Source organism: Mus caroli, chromosome 11 (genome assembly GCF_900094665.2).
Source record: "Mus caroli chromosome 11, CAROLI_EIJ_v1.1, whole genome shotgun sequence".
NCBI classification, from domain to species: domain Eukaryota; kingdom Metazoa; phylum Chordata; class Mammalia; order Rodentia; family Muridae; genus Mus; species Mus caroli.
The window spans coordinates 70,492,935-70,512,791 of record NC_034580.1 but is presented as its reverse complement, the minus strand read 5'-3'; the positions used below and the strand labels follow the sequence as shown (position 1 = coordinate 70,512,791).

The window sequence follows — 19,857 nt, the reverse complement described above, 5'->3', positions numbered from 1 at the left end:
AGAAATTCAGTAAATAAAATCCCTGTGGTTGTTTTATATATTTGAGTCTGTTTTTGTCTGTTCTATGTAGCCAAGGATGACCTTAATTGTCTTTTCTTTCTTTTTTTTTTTAAGAATTATTTATTTTCTGTATATGAGTACACTATAGCTGTCTTCATACATACTGGAAGAGATCATCAGATCCATTTTTCAGATAGTTGTGAGCCACCATGTGGTTGCTGGGATATGAACTCAGGACCTTTGGAAGAGCAGTCAGTGCTCTTAACTGCTGAGCCATCTCTCCAGTCTGACCTTGCTTTTTCTAATCCTGCTACTTCCACCTCCTGAGGGCTAACATGACAGGCAGGAGCTAGCACAACTGGTCTAAGTAGTAATGGAGATTGAACCAGGGCTTTATACATACAGGGCAAGCACTCTATCAACTGAGCCATACCACCAGACCCTGAACTTTGTTTCCTAGATCACTTTTACCCTAGCAAGTTTGGTTTCCCCAGGCATAGGCCTTCAGATGTATGATCCACACTGTCTGTAACTGTGCCCCAGTGCCCCACTCTCTACAGCTTCCTCCCAACAGAAAACCCAGGGTCCTGATGCCTGAGTCCTATCCCTAACACTCTCCTACCTGACACTGGGCAAGTTAACCTCTTCACTTATAAAATGAGAACAGTGATAAATGCCTGCATAATGGGCTTGCAGTGGCTCATTAGAGGAACCTCTGTAGCTAAAGCAGTGTTTGCAGCTGATATGAGTCCATGTTATTTTTAATTATCTTATTACTTTCTGGGTACAGGTGTTTTTCCTGCATGTATGTCTATGTACCACTGTGGTTTTGGTACAAAGTAAGTCAGAGAAAGGCATTAGGTTCTCCCAGAACTGGAGTCACAGATAGATGCAAGCTGCCATGTAGATGCTGGGAATTGAACTCTGGTCCTTTATAAGGAGAGCCGGTGCTCTTAACCACTGAGCCATCTCTTCAGGCTAGAGCACTGGCTGTTTTTCTAGAGAACTTGAGTTCAGTTCCCAGACCCAGAACCCATGTCAGGTAAGTCATAAGTTTGTAGTTCCAGGGAGTCTGATATCTCTAGCCTCTGAGAGCAACTGTATTCCCGTGCACATATCCAAGTACACATACATAATTACAATGATGAAAACTATCATTAAAAATTTTTATTTGGGCTGGTGAGATGGCTCAACGGGTAAGAGCACCGACAGCTCTTCCAAAAGTCCTGAGTTCGATTCCCAGCAACCACATGGTGGTGGCTCACAACCATCCATAATGAGATCTAACGCCCTCTTCTGGCGCATCTAAAGACAACTACAGTGTACTTATATATAATAATAAATAAGCCGGGCGGTGGTGGCGCACGCCTTTAATCCCAGCACTCGGGAGGCAGAGGCAGGCGGATTTCTGAGTTCGAGGCCAGCCTGGTCTACAAAGTGAGTGCCAGGACAGCCAGGGTTACACAGAGAAACCCTGTCTCGAAAAACCAAAAAAAAAAAAATAGTAATAATAATAATAAATAAATCATTTTAAAAATTTTTATTTATCTTGTATGTACGTACGTTTCTAAGTAACATACCGCATGTGTACAGGTTCTTGAGGAGGTCAGAAAAGGGTGTTGGATCCCTTAGGACAGGAGTGATAGGTGGTTGTAAGCCACCTGATGTGGGCACTGGGAACTGAACCTGGGTCTTTGGCACGTGAGTGCAGCAAGTGCGTTTAACCACTCTGAGCCACCTCTCCCACCGCCCCTGTTTACTTACTTTGTTTCCTTTTTCCTTTCCTTTCCTTTCCACTGTGTGTGTGTGTGTGTGTGTATGTGTGTCTGTTTACTTAGTTTCCTTTTTCCTTTCCTTTCCTGTGTGTGTGTGTGTGTGTGTGTGTGTGTGTGTGTGTGTTTTGAGACAGGGTTTCCCCATGTAGCCCTGGCTGTCCTGGAACTCACTGCCATCTCTTCAGCCCCATCATCTCCTTTCTTCCTGTGTCTCCATTTCAGGAGCCACCCCACGCCCTCCCCACTGAATGTCTCTGTCACTGGACTTTGGGGAACATACGTTCTGCCTTCCTTTCATTTATCTTCTCTTTGCAACTGTCTTCTTTGGGCCTGTCTCCTCCCCTCCACCCCTTCACCCCCTTCATCTTTGTGTCTCTGGATCTCCTGGCTCAGGCCCTGCAGTCTCCCCTGTGGCTGGCTGGACTCCAATACTACTCTGCTACAGCCACACCTGTAACCAATCTCTTAGTATCTCCGAGAGACTGAGTTTCACTGTTTCCATCTTCTGCACTGCCTCAGCCTAGCAGGCCAGGGTGGGCTGGTCAGCTAGTCTGCTTCCCAGGCTTCTCCTCTCCTTGGCTTTAAGACAGGGTTTCCTTCTGTAGCCCAAGCTGGCCTCAAACTCCTGATCCTCCAACCTGCTCCTCTTGCCTCAGCTGTTGGGACCACAGGCAGGCTCCTACCACACCTGGCTCTGTCTTTTTAAACATCATCCCCACAGTGTTTACTGGGCAGCTATTTCACGCCAGCACAGGCCAAGTCCCCGGGGGTATCATGATGACCAAGACAGAGCTCGTGCCAGCTCTCAGGGAACATTGCTTCTGAAGGTCCAGACAGACACTGGACAAAGAGCAGCCAGGCTGCAGGTGGAACTCATAGGTGAGGCTCTTAGCGTGCCTGAGGCCCTGAGTTCTGTCCCCAGTACTACAAAAAGAAACAAATGGCCCATTACTCATGATTCTGGCTGCTCAAATGATCCAACTGGGCATGAGAGTCGGCAGACCTGAGGGCAAGCTGCTGAGTGTCTATGACAAGTCTGTCACTAAATCAGACTTTGTGTACCTCAGGAATTAGATTCAAGTGGTTAACCCATTTGCTGTCTCTGAATAACATTCCTTATGAACCAGGCTCGGAAAGAAATAAATAGACGAAATTTAAAATGCAAGACAGGGGCTGGAGAGACGGCTCAGCAGTTAAGAGCACTGACTGCTCTTCCAAAGGTCGAGTTCAAACCCCAACAACCACGTGGTGGCTCACAACCATCCCTAATGAGATCTGATGGCCTCGTCTGGTGTGTCTAAAGACAGCTGCAGTGTACTTAGATATAATAAATAAACAAATCTTTAAAAAATAAAAATAAATAAAATGGAAGACAGACAAACAAACAAATAAACAAACAACCCTATGATGCTAGAGGCAATGTTTGCTGGACCTAGTGGGATGGCTGGAGGCCCTGGCATCCTGTGAGGCAGGGGACCCTTCACCTCCATCTCCTCTCACACTGGCCTATACAAGGTTAAAACACAAAAAGCGGCTGGTGAGCTAACATTTGAAGAGTGGTATTTTACAGAAAACTCAGGATTCCTAGCTTCTCAGAGGAAAACAATGTATCAGATCTGGCCCCATGGGGCATATTCCAGCTGACAGTAATTGGCTGTCTCTCTAAGTGGGGGCTGCAGTCCCCAAGTCTTCATTTGCCCTTGAGGTGGAGGTCATACCAGAGAAAAAGACGTCTGCTCCATAAAAAAAAAAAAAAAAAAAGGTTGACTCCATCCAAAGTGGGGTGGGGGTGGGAAATGGTGACAAGAAAAGATGGGGGGCAGAGACACCTTCCAAGCTTGCAGGCTTTGTCTCCCATCCTAGCATCTCTGCCCTGCATCCTCTGACTGTCCTCTCTCCTGAGCTTCAGGCCCCCTCCACTGGAGCAGCAGTGAGAACCATGCTGCTCACTAGGGGCAGGGAGTCTGAGGAAGAGTGGTGTGATCCAGGCAGAAAGAGACATGGAAGCCACAGAGGAGTTCTTCATCATTCTCAGCATACATTTATTAAGAGCTTACTGTGTGCCAAGGAGTATGCTGGGGGCTAGGAACAGTAGAAGTGACAGGGAAGAGCCAAGGTCAGCTGCTGAGTTAACAGTGACACAATGTGACCCCGTGAACAGAAGAACACACCCTCAGGCCTCACTCTAAGGCTTGGTCTGGGTCTTCCATGTGGCCTGCATTGTGACCTGCCTAGATGCTCCTGGTAACAGAAAGGGACACCATGGGCCTTTCCTTTGCCTCCCAGTATTACAGCACATAGGCACACTTATACATCTCTCTCAACAGACACACCAGAACACACCTCTCTCCTCTCCTCCCCACCTCTCCCTCCCTCTCTCTCTCTCACTCTTTCACACACACACACACACACACACACACACACACACAAAGCCTGGCCAAGCAGTCATTCAAAAAGGCGGTACGGGCTGGGCCTTTTGACACCAAGACTCTTTGGCCAAGCCTCCTACCAAAACGTGAAGGACAAAATAGAAAAGTAGGCAGGGGGGACTTAAGGCTTCTCTATAAGACGACTTCTGAAGAGACTGAGGTCAGTACCATCTTTATCTGGCCACCAGTCTGGCATGGTCAGTCCCTTGTGTCAGGGTCCTGTCATAGGAGGGAGGGGCAGGGGGGGGTGTGTGTGCCTGGCTCCCGTGCCTTTCTCCAGGGTCCTGGTGTTAAGTTTCTGCTGTGAGCTACACACACTGCGGTTCTTGCGATTTACCTACAGGCCCCCTTAGCCACCTCGTGAGAGCACGGAAGCCTCCATTTCGCGTGAGGAAATGGCACGAGCTTTCCCTGAGAATGTGGAGTGGCTGCTAACCCACATGCTTCCCTCAGAGAACAGTCAAGGTTAGGAAGTGACCTGTGCTCCTGTCTTGGGTCTATCCATGTAAGAATGACTCACTGCAGGGACCAAGGGGCAGAGTTGGTGGCTGTGCTGACAGAGCCATGATACCTTCCTCATAGAGGACATGAACTCTCCTTAACTCAGGAGGCTCTGTCCACACTCTAGGGCCCAAGGCAGGTTAGAGCATGGGGACACAGCCTCATCTTGACCCTCAAACCAGGGAAGGGCTACAGCCCGAGAAGCCAGCCCTCCTGTAACCCTTGGGTGCTCTTTCCACACAGCTGAGTCAGTACTCATGTATATAATACTCAATATTAGGTTGTGCCAAGTAACTTCACAGATAAGGCACTGTCACTGCCATAAAACCCACAACTACCTTACTGCCCTTCCTAGGGAACAGTATTGAGGCTATAACAGCCCCTGTGGCTGGGCTCTGTGGAGACAAGTGTTGAGCTTTGAGCAGGGGAGAGCTGGGGTTAAAGGTGTGCACCAGCACCACTGGCTGGCTATGTACAAGTTTTGATCAGAACTTCTGGATGTGGGTGTAGGGGACAGAACACAGGAGGTGGTCCTGAGGGCCTGTACTTTGGCTTTAATGAAGGTTGGACCCAGCTGTGAATAGGTCCCTGCAGAGTCATAAGGGTAGAGTCCCAGGGGAATCCATCCTTGCTGAATGCCAAGACCACAAAGGAGGGGCTTCTTGTGATACTGTCCTTGACGGGTAAAACCACAAGACTGGCATCGCTTCCTGTTCCTTCCACCAGTGCCTCTAGCCTGTAGCCTGTGCTTCTGTGCCTATCTTGGGGCAACTCTTCTTGAGGTTGAAGAGATCAGGGAAATTATTCCTGCAAGGATCTGTCAGCCTCCAGGGCTCACGTGACTCTTGTGCAAATAGCTTGCCTCAAACCTGAGAAAGTGTTGGCTCCAAGATATGGAAACCATCCTGAGCTTGCACCCTTTGGGCTCTTTGCTTCCAACGGGGGAGTTCTAGCTGAGACAGCCTCGGCTGTGTTAGTGACTTGAGACCCACAGGAGAGTCCTCTGGGGTTGTTTCTCCAAGCATCTACACCACTCTAGGCTGCCACCGTGATTCAAAGACACTGACATGTCTGCCAAGACAGGGCAGAATGGCCCTTGCCTAGGGAGAGCTCATCTGGCTTGCCACACCTGTTCTCTGCTACCAGTGGACGTCTCTCATCTTTCAGTACTGTTGGCTCTTTTCCAACCCACATTTAGTTTTCTAGTGTCTCAATCCTAGGATGCCCTTACAGCATCATGATCAAAAGTGTGGGAGCCTCAGTGTTGCTGGGGACTGCACAGGTCGTGTCTGATCAACCTCAGGCTATATCCCTAGCAGGAAGGGACATTCCTTCAATCTCTTCTCTTCCTCATAGGGGCATCTTAACCTCTGGGCAGCACCAGAATCAAATGGAGACATAGGTGAAACCAGTGGTCTGCCATCTGATTTTGTCATTCTTTTTCTGAAGATGAGAGTTCTTGGATTCCAGGTTGGCTTCAAACTCACTATCTGGCCAAGAGGGACTTTTGATCCTGATGTCACCACCTTCCAAATGCTGCACTACCATGCCAGGTTTATTCAAACCCAGGGCTTTGGGTAAGCTAGGCAAACATGCTACCAACTGAACTACATCCACACCCAGGCCTGGAGCCAATCCACATTTCAGCCAAGTAGCCACCATGTCGCACATGCAGCAAGGGCATGGCTATGACTGTCACCACTCAGCATGTCACAACCTTGTGTGTGAGCAGGGTTGCAGCTCAGGCTGAAAGATGCCACCCTTTGCCTCTCGGTGCTGGCATTACAGGACTGTGCCATGTTTCCACAGCTCTCAGCTCCACCACTCAGACAGCAATGCCTAAAACTTCCAATTTTTCTCCACATCCTTGCAAATAGGTTTTTGGATCTCTCTTTTTTTTTTTTTTTTTTTTTTTTTTTTTTTTTTTTTTGGACAGGGTCTCATTGAATAGTCCTGGCTAGCCTGGAACTCGAAATGTACAGGAGGCTGGGCTTGAACTCACAGAGGTCCTCCTGACACTACACCTGGTGCCACCCCCAGCTCCAATGCTCAGGAACATGGGGAAAGGGCTGTGGATCCCTGCTGTGAAGCGGCAGGTATGACTTTAACTCAGTGTACCCCACTAGACCTTTTCACAGACCAGTGTTGTGAGAGATGGTTTGGAAAACACACAATAGCTCTTTTGGGAAACAGAACCTAGGGTCTAAGCCATGTTAAGAGTGAGCGTAGTCTACCACTGAGCTATGAGAAGCCTCAGAGGGGCTTCCACTAGCTCACTGTTGTGGTTATGTGTTTACTGTTTGAACAGACTGGAGTCAAGACCTGGCAGTCCACTCTCACAACAGGGCCTGCACTGAGACTGAGGGCATCTCAGTTAGCCTGGGTGCTAGTTAGCCTAGGACTCTCCTGGAGTCACCATATAACCCTTGAGCTTACACGGTAACAGCCAACAATGGAGATGAAGGCTCTCTCTGGATTGGCCTGTCTAGTCGGAACAGATAGCAGTGAGGGCAGCCCACACCTCTCCACAGCCCCATTTCCCTGGAGAACAGGGTAGACAGGGCTTTCCTTTGCCCATGCCCCTTCCTGGACATGTCACCCAGGTGTAGCTGGGTTTGTCACTAGCAGAACATCTACAGGCTTTGACTATGTAGCCCTAGAATTCTCCATTTAGATTAGACTGGCCTCAAACTCTGCCTGCTTCAGTTTCCCATGCTGGGATTAAAGTGTGTGTCACTATGTCTGGCTTTTTCTTTTCTTCCTGGCTCTTTTTGCCCTGTCTCTCCTCTCAAATATAAAACAGGCACACGCAGTACTCCGCTGATAGGTGAGGAGGGGCATCCATTACCAACAGGAAATGGATTTATTGCTTCATAAAAAGAATCATGATAAAACCATAAAATTAAAAACCAATGTACCCCTCTTGGCACCCCAAGAGGTCTCAGACAGGGTTTCTAGGGGTTGTCAAGGTAAGGTGCGTTTGTGAGCCAGGCAGGCTTCTACCACATGAACCGCTCCAGTGCCCTGATGTGAGTCTGCCAGCAGGGGGCACTGTGATCACACCACCACACAGAGGTCCCCATCATAAAGCAAGGCTGACTTTCCTATTTTGAGCCTGCTGTAGGGCTGGCTGGCTTCTGGTCTAGTCCACTCTGATAAAAGCAGCCCCTGGGGCTAGCCTCCTACCATATACACACATGCACACACACGTACCACATAAACACACACCCCTCGGGTTACTCTCTAATCCTCTTTCCTACTTAGGCTTGGCTCCTCATGTCTAGTCACAGCCTTATTTCCACCCCAGAAAAACAGCTGTGGGTGGGTGGAAGGGTGCCCTTGTGGTGTCCCCTTAGTTCCCTTCAGGTTGCAGACTGGAACAAAGCGTGCCAGCAGAGAGACACTGCTCTGGCTCCCGAGGAAGAAGCCTCGCCCAGGGCTCTTGAGGCTTTGTATAAATAGTCTGCCCTCCACTCCTTCCCCAGCCTGAGACAGGGGGGCTTCTTCTCAGGCCTTCAAGGAAAAGAGGGGCCAGAGACTAGCCACAGGGGGGGGGTTGGGATGACAAAAGGGTTAGCACCAACAACAGGAAGCGGGTCCTTCCTTCCTCAGGCAGCCAGACTGGCCAGGGGAGGTAAGGGGCCAAGCGAGGGGAGTGCAGACAGCGCAAGCCTTTGTCCTCAGGTGGGCGTGGTTGGTGGGCGTGCAGCTCAGGGACAGGTAGTGTGCTGGAGGATGGCAGGCCCCTCTGCTTTGGCAAGAGGCAGAATCCGATCAGTGAGAAAGAGAAAGAAAAAAAAAAGAAAGAAAGAAAGAAAGAAATGCTCGCTGGAAAGGTCCCCTTGGCTCCAGGTACAAGCCCCATGGAGATCGGGAGACTCCAGAGCCCCTGGGGTGACAGCTAGGCCAGGGAAGCCCAGCTTCTGGCAGTGGGAGGTTCACTTGTCCCAGGCCCTCTCCTGTCCCTCCACACCAGCACTCCACGGCAGGGCCAGGTGGTTCTGAGGAAGTATGGGCTCCAGTGTGGTAAAGGGCAGAATCCAGGGAGAGCATGAGGTCCTCTGGGGTGGGGAGATGACTGCAGTCAGTCACTGAAGCACAGGCAGGAGGCCACAACTGAGGCGGTGGGTGGGCACTACACGAAAGCCTCCCGGTTGGATGAGCCATTGATCTTAAGGAACAGCTTGCTGTCTTCCCTCTTCTGCTGCAGCTGCCTCTCCAGCTGGCGCCGGTAGCAGATGAGGTAAAGTGGCAGGCAGAAGCCCAGCATGCTCATGGCGAGCAGACCCACGTTCACCTGGGATGGTGGGGAGTTGGCTGTGAGAGGGAGCTGCATGCACGCAAGGCAGCACCCTCCCCCCTCCCGCTCGCCCACCCGTGCACGCAGGTCTGGGGAAGGGAAAGAGTCACATAGAAAAGACTCAAAACTAAACAGGAGGTTCAAGAGGTCCCAGCTGTCAACCCACATTCCAGCATCTCATTTCCCCAATGCTCCTCAGCGGCCTCCAGGGAACGGGCCGGGATTGGGACAACTCATGACACCTGGATGAGAATGCTTTGGATGGAAAACCTGGGATTCACCCCAGAATCAGATCCAGAGAGGCCAGTTTTCTCCTCCTTCCTGGTCACCATCCACCACGGACCCCTGACTGGGTACTGTCCAACGTTCCCACACTACCTGTTGTCCTTGGACCCCCCCTTCCCAGGAGCAGAATGGAGAGACACCCTGACCCTTCTTACCCACAGAGGGTCTCCTCCCAGAGGACCCATCATGGCCAGATACAGCGGCTGCTGCAGGAGAGCAAAGAGTGCACTGACCAGGGACTGCAGTCCAGTGAGGCTACCAAACTGTGTGGAGGGGTACCTGTTGGGGCAATGAGACCCATCACAGCCAGCACTGGTGACAGGCTTCCCCAGTCCCTCACTGGCCTGGCTTAGGTATGCTGGTAACCAGGGCTGCACCACTGGTGCCTGTAGGGAGAGGCGGTATCAGCCTCAGGCCCCTGAGGCTCCAGACTCTGGAGCAAGCCTCTCCCTTACTCAAATGTGCCCTTAGCCTGTGGGTGTGGGGCTGTGCAGGGTGGAAAGCATGGTGCCAGCAGAGTCTGCGGCTTGGGTTGGAGGCTGAGCCTGGCTCTGCTGTGCCCCCACCCCCTTCCAGGAGCATTGCGCAATCACGGAAACTCAGCATCACAGCTCCTGCCCGACTCCCTCATACCCTGCCAGGGCAGCCACAACTTCCTCCAGGCTTGGGGAACGGGAGGGGGGGCACAACAAGGGGACAAGCAGACCTGGAATGACCCTGTAGGATGAGGCTTAAAGAGGGAAGTAGCTCTGGCCTTAATCTCGGGGAACACCAGGCTCTGCCAGAGAGGTATGAGGGACTATATTCACAGTCACAGATGGTGGATGATGGAACTCGGTTTCAATTTGTGGGCCAAGCCCTGGGCAATAGAGGGAGGAGCAGCTGGGTAGAGCTTCTTGGGAAAGATGTAGGTTTCACTAGCTGGGGTCCAAGGAGGTTATGGCCGGCAAGTGGCCCTCTGAGGCTCCTGGGTGAGGCCAGCCCAGGGCTTTCTGGGACCAGTTACTTAATTCACTGCCCCTGTGGAGGGCTATTTACACTGCAGTATTTCGCTTCAGGCATCCAGAACCCAGCCCTGACCCAGTGAGCAGCCAGGGACAGTGCCAGGACTTGGCTGAACAGCAATGCCTGGGGCTCAAAGGCACTGACCCCAGCTGAGAGGCTGGCTTCGTGTGAAATGCCAAGGCTTGTGGGCACCCAACTGTCGGCCTACTGACTCACCTGCTGTCAGGTATGGATGACGGCCTGTTCTGACACAGACAGCAGAAACCCTAGTTCATGTCCCCTGATCCAACATCACACATGCCAACAGGTCAGGATAGGCTAGTTTCAGGGTTTCAGGGCCACCAGCAGTCCCCTCGGGTTAAGGCCACACCACCCAGAGCTTCCAGGACTTACACGGCAGCGTATAGGCCCCCTACGGCAGAGTGGATGAATCCTCGCACAATTGTGTGCAGGACGAAGGAGAAGATCTGAGGGAGGGAAGGAGCGAGAGCAGAGCGTGAGCAGCAGACCCTCAGGACTGCCTCTGTCCCTGCCCTCAGGCTCTGGAGACCCGGGCACAGCAATGGCAGCCACCTGGAGTTGGATGCTATCGGCTCTCTAGTGCAGACCGCTCTTTTGTTCTTTTATTCTGGTGTTTGTTTTTGTTTTTTGAGACAGGATCTCACTGTGTATCCTTGGCTGCCCTAGAACTCTTTATGTAGACAATGCTGGTCTCGCACAAAGATCTGCTTGCCTCTACCTCCACAGTACTGGGATTAAAGTTATGCGCCACCATGCCTGACCCTTGATAAAACACTTTGTATCATTAAAAAAAAAAAAAAAAATAGAACATACCCTGATAACCACAGACCCACAAAAATACATATATTTTAATTTCAGTTATGTGTATCAGTGCACCTTTGTGCCAGAGTTCAGAAAATTCCTTGAAACCAGAGTTACAGACAGTTCTGAGTCACCCTGTGGGTGCTGGGAACTGAACTCAGGTCCTTGCATAAGAGCATCCACTGAACCATCTCTCCAGGTCCTCATTTGTATAATTAAAATAATGTAAATTGAGGCTAGAGAGATGGCCCAGCAGTTGAGAACACTGCCTGCTCTTCCAGAGGATCTCCTTTAATTCCCAACATCAACAGGGCAGCTGACTACTGTCTGGGGAACCTGATGCCCTCTTCTGGCCTTTGTAGACAATTTCTCACTCTTGCAACACAGAGTTACACATGTAGGTAAAAATATATTTTAAGGTCTTTTGTTTTTTGAGACAGAGTTAGTCCTGGCTGACCTGGAACTCACTATGTGGACCTCTGTGGCCTTGAAATCACAGAGATCCTCCTGCCTCTGCCTCCCGAGTGCTGGGATAAGCTTTTCTCTTTAAAAAATTACATTCATTTATTTCACGCATGCAAGCATGTTGTGTGGAGGTACTGCTTCCAGGAATATGGATAGTGCAGGGGCCAGGGCTACTCTTGAAAGGCCATGCAGATGTGGATTTACACAGGCCCTGTCTCTTCCTTCAAATGCATTGCTGCCTTTTCAAAACTGGCCTTCAATGAAAAGTGCGTTAAACAAAGAGCAGTGACTGTCTTCCATTACATCTTCCACCTGTTAGACAAGATAGTCTGTGAGGACCTCCCTCCCCACCTAGAACTGATGCAAGTCTCCCAGGGCTTCCTCTGGTCTGTACACTCAGAACCAGCACATATGTGTAATAGATAGTGCCTGTGGGTGTGCACACCTGTGTGTTCAACATAGCTCAACACCTGGCACCTCGTAAACAAAGAGCCTCTTCATCTCCGGAGCCAGCATGAGACGATGATGCACTTGGCCTACGCCCCGATGGAAGCAATGCTATCAGGTGCATCCCCGTCACCTTGTAAACCTGGGACCCGGGCCCAGACGGACTGCTAGAACGTTTTCACAGACCAAAGGTGGGGCCAGGTGCAAAGTCTACTTGGCTTACAAACTCCAGCAAGTCAGGTTTCAGAAAACTCAGAAATCTTGTGCAGGCAAAGCATGGTGGTTCGTTCTTGTAATCTCAGCACTTGAAGGGCTAAGGCAAGAGGATCAAACCTGAGGCCAGCCTGGGCTACACAGAAACTCTGTCTGAAAAGACGAAAGAAATCTTGTATGAAGGAATTAACCCTTTGAACCCTGACACCAAGCCAGGCCCAGTCACTGTCTGCTCTCTCCAGGATCTCAGGCACATGGACGCCGCTGTCTCTGCATTAAGAGTGCGGGGATTAGCCGGGCGTGGTGGCGCACGCCTTTAGTCCCAGCACTCGGGAGCAGAGGCAGGAGGATTTCTGAGTTCGAGGCCAGCCTGGTCTACAAAGTGAGTGCCAGGACAGCCAGGGCTACACAGAGAAACCCTGTCTCGAAAAACAAAAAAAAAAAAAAAAAACCCCCCGAAAAAAAAAAAAAAGAGTGCGGGGATTACAAGCGTGCACCGCCACACTCAGCCTTGGCCAAAACCTCTGTAGCTTTCAACTGTCTGAGAAAATGCAAAACCAAACAGTTCCAGGAAACAGAAGATTGTGGCACCCATGGCAGGCAAGGTGCCTGAGGACAGAGAAGAACAAAGAGCTTTCTTAGAGAAGAGTCCTGTGAAGGAAAGCTGGGGTTTACAGCTCACGCTCCTCCTCGAGCCCAGAGCTGGGGAGTAGCGGAGGCTAAGTAGACCCCCAGAAAATACTGCCGAATGGCCAAACTGAATGAACTAAGAATAAATGCATGTTTTAGCCACGAAAACCCCCTCATTTGTGTCCCATCCCCAACATTATCTTCCCTCTCCCCAAACATACCTGTAGAGGCAGGTTGGGAATGAGGCAGGTCACCCCAAAACCCACAAGCAGCACGTTTGTAAAGGCAAAGGCCCGCATGGCATTCGTGACTTTCTGAATCTGCCTGTCCCGTTTCTGCTTCTTTTCACCTCTGTAGAGAAAGAGCACACAGGACTTAGGGTGGCATTGGGGGTGGCTCCCTGGGGGAAGGTAGGCTCTCTCCAAAAAATCAGACCTCAGGGATCCCAGTATGTGGACTGAACCCAGGTCACTCAACCGCATCTTGGCCCAGCAGCAGGGACACTCTCTGGCCTGCTGTCTCAGTTGAGTGGAGGCTGATTCGAATGGAAGCTCTCACAGCTGAGAAGACAGCTTCACCACCCCCACCCCACCCCACCCCCCCTCCTCACGCCCCATCCCCACCCTCCCAACCCTGCTTATCAAGCTCAGCTAATGGCAGGGATGGGGAAGAGCAGAGAGTGCCCCTGCGAAGAGGACCAGGAGGACCGGCAAAGCCTCAGTATACCCATAGCTTGCAGGAAGCTGGCCATAAGCCAGATAATAAGCCAAATAAGGGAGTACGCTGGTTTCGCCTTGCGGGGCAGGATAGGGTGAGGGGAAACAAATACACAGCAGATGGAACCAGGATGGCAAATAGCCTTTTGGCTCTAGGGCCTAACCTAGATAACAGAGAGTCTCTGTCATTATTTCCTTGTGGATTAACTATTACTGATTCCAGCCATGCCACCCACACTGAAACCCCACGGATGATCATAAGAAGGAACAGCAAATGTGCAAAGGAGGGCAGCAGTTCCCAGGCCCACATAACTACACCACCTCTGAAAGAAGGCTCAAGCACCTAGCCCTGTCCCCTCATCTGTAAAGTGGGTACAACGCTGGCACACATTGTATCATGGTACTGAAGCTAAACTGAGACACTGTGTGTTAAATGCTTGGCACTGGGCCTGACACAATAAATAACAGCCTCTCACGTGATGGGGGTTGTAGACGACAGCATTTAACTCATCCTCTGATCTCAGAGCCCAGCCCTTCCATAAAGCAGGACTCCAGAGCCTTGTTTTATTTTTATAGTCAGCACATCGTTAGCACACTCGATTAGAGTAGCCTACAATTCAAGGGAGTGGAACGAACCCCAGTGACAAGTGGCTTGAAGATAGGCCCACGTGTGGCATGTGAGTGCCAGCCTGCGGTCCTCAGTCTCCTCTGCTTTCATCTACCTCAGCATCTCCCAAACGTCATATCAGGAAATGTCCACAGAGGTGGGAACAATGGATGCTGAGCTTGCAAGGGTCCCCTCCTGCCCTCCAGGCTCTGCCTAATATCTATCTTGGCTGTCTTTCTCTGAGGGCTGCAAGCAGGCTGTGGTCTACGTACTGAGTGCCGTCTTTCTCCTCAGGCTCCTCTGAAGTATCTTCACACTCTTTCAGCTTCCAGTCCATGATGTAGCCGATGACAGGAGCTGTCAGCAGGCAGAGCAGCTGGAGTGCGCCAAAGATGGAGGTATAGAGGGCAACTGGGGAGGAATAGGACACGTCATGGGAGCTCTGGGCACACGGCCCTGGGGAGCAGCTTGAGTGGACTCTATGGGTCCTCAGATGTCTGCCTTGGGGCCTCTTGGTCACCGTGGGTTGCAGGGTACCTACGGACCTTAACTTTTCAAATCAAAGCTGGAACAAAGGCCAAGTTTCTGCTCCACGCTTCTGTTGCTTCCCCCGAAACAGCTACTGAAATCCAGCACGTCACAATGACCCACCCTCCAAAGTTTCAGGAAGTCACTCTGACTTGGAAACCACAGTATCACTAATGTCCATAACCAGGGCTTTCTATGTGACTGGCCATCTTTTTCTGCCCCCAGAGACTCAGACGTCAGGGCTTCTATCTTCAAAGAGACTTAAAATTATAGAGGTGGGAACAAAAAAATCGTTGACCACTGAGTGTTCTACCCTTACCCCACCAGTTTAGTCAAGAGGGATGTTTGCTATTTGAGGGAAGGAGCCTCCAGGCTGAGCAGAGAGTACTTAGGGGTGTCGTAACGTTCCCTGACAATGCCCCTGGCTTACCAGTCGCCATCACTTCAGCAAGAGCACAAAGGTGGAAAAGCAGAAAGGAGAGGGGTTAGTGGCAGAAGACATGAATGAGACAGGAAACAAACAGACTAGCTCAGAACACATACTCCACTTCCCAAGAGTCCCTCTCCCCCAGAGCACTCAACGAAGGCCTTGCTCACACCAGCTCTGGGGTTAGATGTGAAAGAGAGCCAGCCCAGCTGATCTTTTCCTGGCTGCTGCCCATGGGCATGCTGGTGTGTCAGGCCTGTGGCCCTGGTCTGGGCACCATGATGAAGTAGCATGCTGAAGGCAGCAGGCCTGGTAGAATCGGAGTTCTACCATGTGGCCCCATGGGAGAGCTGCCCTGTCACTGCTGCCTCCCACTGCACTCAGAGAGAAGGAAAGGTCAGAGGATCTGTGCCAGGCACACAGTCATCTGACACCACAAGTCTCCCTAGACAGCCAGGCTTCTTCCTTCAGCTCCCTGCCCCAGGGCAGCCCTCCTGAGCAGAGCCAGGCCTGTGAGTCCTGGATGCTGGAGACTAGGGGAATACAGTGCTGTCTACTCTACTCCACACTTCTTCTCCTGAGCCCTCTACTTCTTGAAGCTGACACTTTGTTTGTTTGTTTTGTTTTTGTCTTCGTTTTTTTTTTTTTTTAGATAAGGTTTTATTGTGTAGCCAAACTGGACTCAAAATCATAATCTTCCTGCCTCACTCTGCCTCATCCCTGAGATTGTGGGAGTATATCAGGATTTCCATCTCCCCTGCCCACCCACCCCGCTTTGTCTTTTTTAAGACAGGGTGTCTCTGTGTAGCCATGGCTACCCTAGATAAAATTCGATCTGTAGACCAGGCTGGCCTTGAACCCACAGAGATTCACCTGCCTCTGCCACCTGAGTGCTGGATATTGAATGCACAGGGGAAGAAGAGAACTAACTCCTGACCACTGTGTGCTACTTCCACGCTAGCAGCAAGCATCTCTTCCTGCCGAGTTGGTCCCATCGAAAGGTTTTTTATTCCAGTGAAATACCAGAAGATTAAGCTGCGTGTGACGGTCCAGTGTGACGGTTCCAGTCCCAGGCTGAGACAGGAGGACCACCTACTGTCTGAAGCCAACCCTGTCTACTAAGTAAGTCCATGACAGCCTAGTCTACCACATCTCAAAAACAAAACAAAACAAAACAAAACAAAACCAAAAAATGTTCTACTAGGTAGGGTGGTTCACACTTGTAGTCATAGCTACAGGTGCCTGGAGAGGCTAAACAGCAGCGAGCAAGACTCATCTAGATCTACTCTCCCTAACCCATGCAGGCCTCCAATGTGCCCTGCAACCTCAGAGGACTCTGAACCTCGCCTTTCTACTTCCACCTCTGAGTGCTGGGATCACAGGCCATTATCGCTGTGCGACTTATGTGGTGCAGGTGCCATGAGTGCTAAGAAAGCACTCTACCTACCATCAAGACCCCCTATCTTACCAAAAAAAAAAAATTTGTTCCAGGGGTATAAAGTTAGGAAATTATAGCCAGGCAGTGGTGGTGTACAACTTTGATCCTGCAACCTCTCGAGAGGCAGAAGCAGGCAGATCTCTGTGGGCTTGAGGCCAGCCTGGTCTACAGAGGGAGTTACAGGACAGCCAGGGCTACACAGAGAAACAGTCTCAAAAAAAAACCAACCAAACAAACAAACAAATAAAAAAGTTAGGGAACTATCATTGGATTAAACAAAGCTTAAGGTCTTCTCCTCCCAAGGACCCTGAGGCCATTACCGTGGCCCATCATGATTTTTTTGCTCATTGCATTCGGCTTCTTTCCACTTCTCCCCTCTGAGAAGCCCTTAGTTGCCAGGAGCTTTTCCCTCTGTGAAAGCCGGCCTTCCTGTCCCTGTGGATAACTGGTATTTGGCTCCTTGCAAATCTTTCCCTGGATAAAAACAAGTTAGCCAACAAAAGAAAGTGGCAGGCTGGTGAGACTGCCAACAAAGAAGATTTGCCACCGAGTGTGTTTGTCCTGCTTGCTCAGGATGACTAAAGCTGACTCAGCCAGGCCTGGGGAAGTCCTGACTTTCTCTGCACAGCAAAGCCCCTCGTCAGCTCAAGACCTGCTACTGTTTTCCTGTGGGTTATCAGTTCTGTTTCCCAGAGTGAACAAGCCTCAACTGGAGTACTTCGTGCCTGGGAAGCCTCTGTTTTCCCTTGTTCCCAGGGCAGGACATGGATCATAGAGTGGGCCCCCACTGACCCGTAGTCCTCAGTCGGGACAAAGGTCCTCCCTCAGCCCCCAGGTTGTCCAAGTGCCAAGCTAGTCCCTTTGGATCAGAGATGTGATGGGTGGGGCTAGGCTGCTGACTCCGGCTCTGGGCCGTGTTCTCAGCAGACAGCCCGCAGCCCTCCCCACTGGTACTGGAAGCATTCACCCCACACCCTAAACACAGCGCTATTTCAGTCCTCTCCCTCCTTAGCCGGGAAAACCCTGATGGGGACATGAAAGAACAGTCAAGCTGGCCGTGACAAGACAAGCCAGCAGGGCCTCAGACACGGCAACTTCACAGCCCTACTGATGAGATCTAGGTCACAAAGTACGTAAGCTGGAGGGGATGGAGGTCTTTATTGGGCTGGTGAGAGTAGCAGCACTGCCCTACCCTGGAGGGACGCATCAAGGAAGGCCCAGAGGTATGTGTATGTGTGTGTGTGTGTGTGAGTGTGTGTGTGTGTGTGTGTAGGGGGGACACTTACCTGTCTTCTGATCCCCCCTGACCAGGAACTCAAGGATGCTGTTCATGGCCCCCATGTAGAAGATAAGTCGCAGCTGTGTGACACACATGGTGACCAGGCTGAGCACCAGGAGGGGGCTGAACACACTGTGCATGAACGAGGGGGCCGCTGTGGGAAGAAGGCATAGGGCTCAGGTTCAGGAAATATGGCCCATCCAGCACCCAGGGCCTGGGGAAGGGTCGAAGGCTCAGTGTGTGGACTATGCTGGAGGTGAGGGACAGTGAAGAGCCCCGCTGAGGTCTGTGGTCTTGATGCTCATCAGCAGGCCCCCTAAGCTCTGCGGAACTCAGTGTAACCAGGTCCCTCTCCCCCTTTAAGACAGAATAGGTATGCAGTGAGAAGATACCCAGAGTCTCAGTCAGTGATTCCCAATCAAGGGGGCCATGGGCTAGACCTGCAGTGTAAATGCAGCTACTCTCCCCCTGCCCCCGGGTCTCTTGGGCCAACCTGGATGGGGACAGTCGTGTTTTGGGTACCTGCAGCATCAGGCTGGCACTTCACCTCCAGGTCCACAGTGGACAGACACAGCTTGTGGCCCTCCTGCAGGGTGGCTTGCTCCTTGGCAGTCCGCATGGAGCTGCCGACGCTCAGGCGGCGCCCCACTGTGGTCACCTGCTTATAGAACTGCTTCCCTGTGATCTTGTGGTCAAAGCCTAGCCAGCTGAACTTGATCTTCACCCTAGCAGCCACAGGAAGGGTGTTTGTAGGTGCTGCCCGGTCCCTGGCTGGTGTGAGGGTAGGGCAGAGAGCATGCCTAACTTACGAGTAGTCCATGTCCTCTGGGCCTGGGAAGGGCTCGAGTGGCCAGTTGAAGAAACAGTTGAGGAAAACCAGGCCAGAGCAGCCAGCCCAGACCACTAGGATGCCAATGAAGGAGGCGCCAGCGTCGTAGATGAGCTGTCAGAAGAGGGAGCAGTGTTATCAATGGGAAACCAGAGTGGGCATTGGGCAGGGGACAGCTGGGAGCTCTCACTGTGCTGGGCCATATAGAGAGGCTCAACCCTGTGAGCTGAGCTGTTTGGCTATTAGAACCCCCATGCTCTGATAATCCCAATCTGTCTGAACCTAGAATCCAATTTGAACCAAATGTCACCATCTTAAAAGGTGACTGAGTTATTGCTGTCATGTCTGTCTTGGTGGGTCACAGTAAACAGTCCTGGCTAGACTTTTCTGCTTCTTCTGAGTGTTTTTTCCCCTCTGTTTTGAGACAGGTTCTCGTGTAGCCCTGGCTGGCTTCAAACTCTTGATCCTCCTGCCTCTGCACCCAGAGTGTTGGGATCACAGGCAGCCTAGCCATTCTGTTTGACTGTCTAGTTCCCCAAGGACAGGAACCTGGCGGCCTCATCCACTGATACTTCTCTAGCCTCTAAGTATTCACAGGGCAGGTGCTCCAGACGCTCAGGAGACCGACTGACTTAGCTCCTTCGGTGCCTCTGTGAAACAGGTATTGATGCTATACCGGGAGAGTGCGTCAGCCAGGATTAGTGGGGATCCTGGCAGAGGGCAGAGAGCCAAGCATTCTAGCACCAATTGATACCTTTTTTTTTTTCTCTTTCCTACTCTCTTTTCTTTCCAAGAAAGTGTTTCTCTGTGTGGCCCAGGCTGTTCTGGAACTCACTTTGTAGACCAGGCTGGCCTCGAACTCAGAAATCCACCTGCTTCTGCCTCCCAAGTGCTGGGATTAAAGGCATGCACCACCACTGCCCAGCTCTTTTCTTTGTACCAGAAATTGAACTTGGGGCCTCCCGTGTGCTTGCCAACTATCTACCAGTGAACTTTACTCATGGTCCTTAAAAAAGCTGAGATAAGTAGAGACTAACTTGCCCAGGCTGCCCTTGAACGTTCCATGCCCTCCTACCTCAGCCTCCTCAGTAGTCGTCATTACAGGCCCATGCCCCTAGGCCTGTCTTTTTTTTTTTTTTTTTTTTTTTTTTGGTTTTTCTA

The 19,857-nt window shown here is 51.1% G+C and overlaps 1 protein-coding gene across 5 annotated transcripts in view; it reads right to left on the bottom strand.

Annotated features, from left to right (window-relative positions):
- Positions 1-7,463: 7,463 nt before the first annotated feature.
- The window catches only part of Slc43a2 (solute carrier family 43 member 2), a 43,668-nt gene continuing 31,274 nt past the window's right edge, over positions 7,464-19,857 (bottom strand). For 2 of the 5 annotated variants that reach the window (XM_029483608.1, XM_029483607.1), the window contains exons 7-15: positions 18,677-18,810; positions 18,390-18,592; positions 17,875-18,021; positions 15,154-15,165; positions 14,468-14,606; positions 13,094-13,223; positions 10,689-10,762; positions 9,446-9,569; positions 8,841-9,002 (exon numbers count right to left, since the gene is read on the bottom strand). In XM_029483608.1, coding sequence (XP_029339468.1) covers positions 8,841-9,002; positions 9,446-9,569; positions 10,689-10,762; positions 13,094-13,223; positions 14,468-14,606; positions 15,154-15,165; positions 17,875-18,021; positions 18,390-18,592; positions 18,677-18,810 — 1,125 coding nt within the window. Of the gene's footprint in view, positions 9,003-9,445; positions 9,570-10,688; positions 10,763-13,093; positions 13,224-14,467; positions 14,607-15,153; positions 15,166-17,874; positions 18,022-18,389; positions 18,593-18,676; positions 18,811-19,857 lie in introns of all 5 variants that reach the window. The other 3 variants (XM_029483606.1, XM_021177668.1, XM_021177667.1) reach the window with 3 other exon arrangements.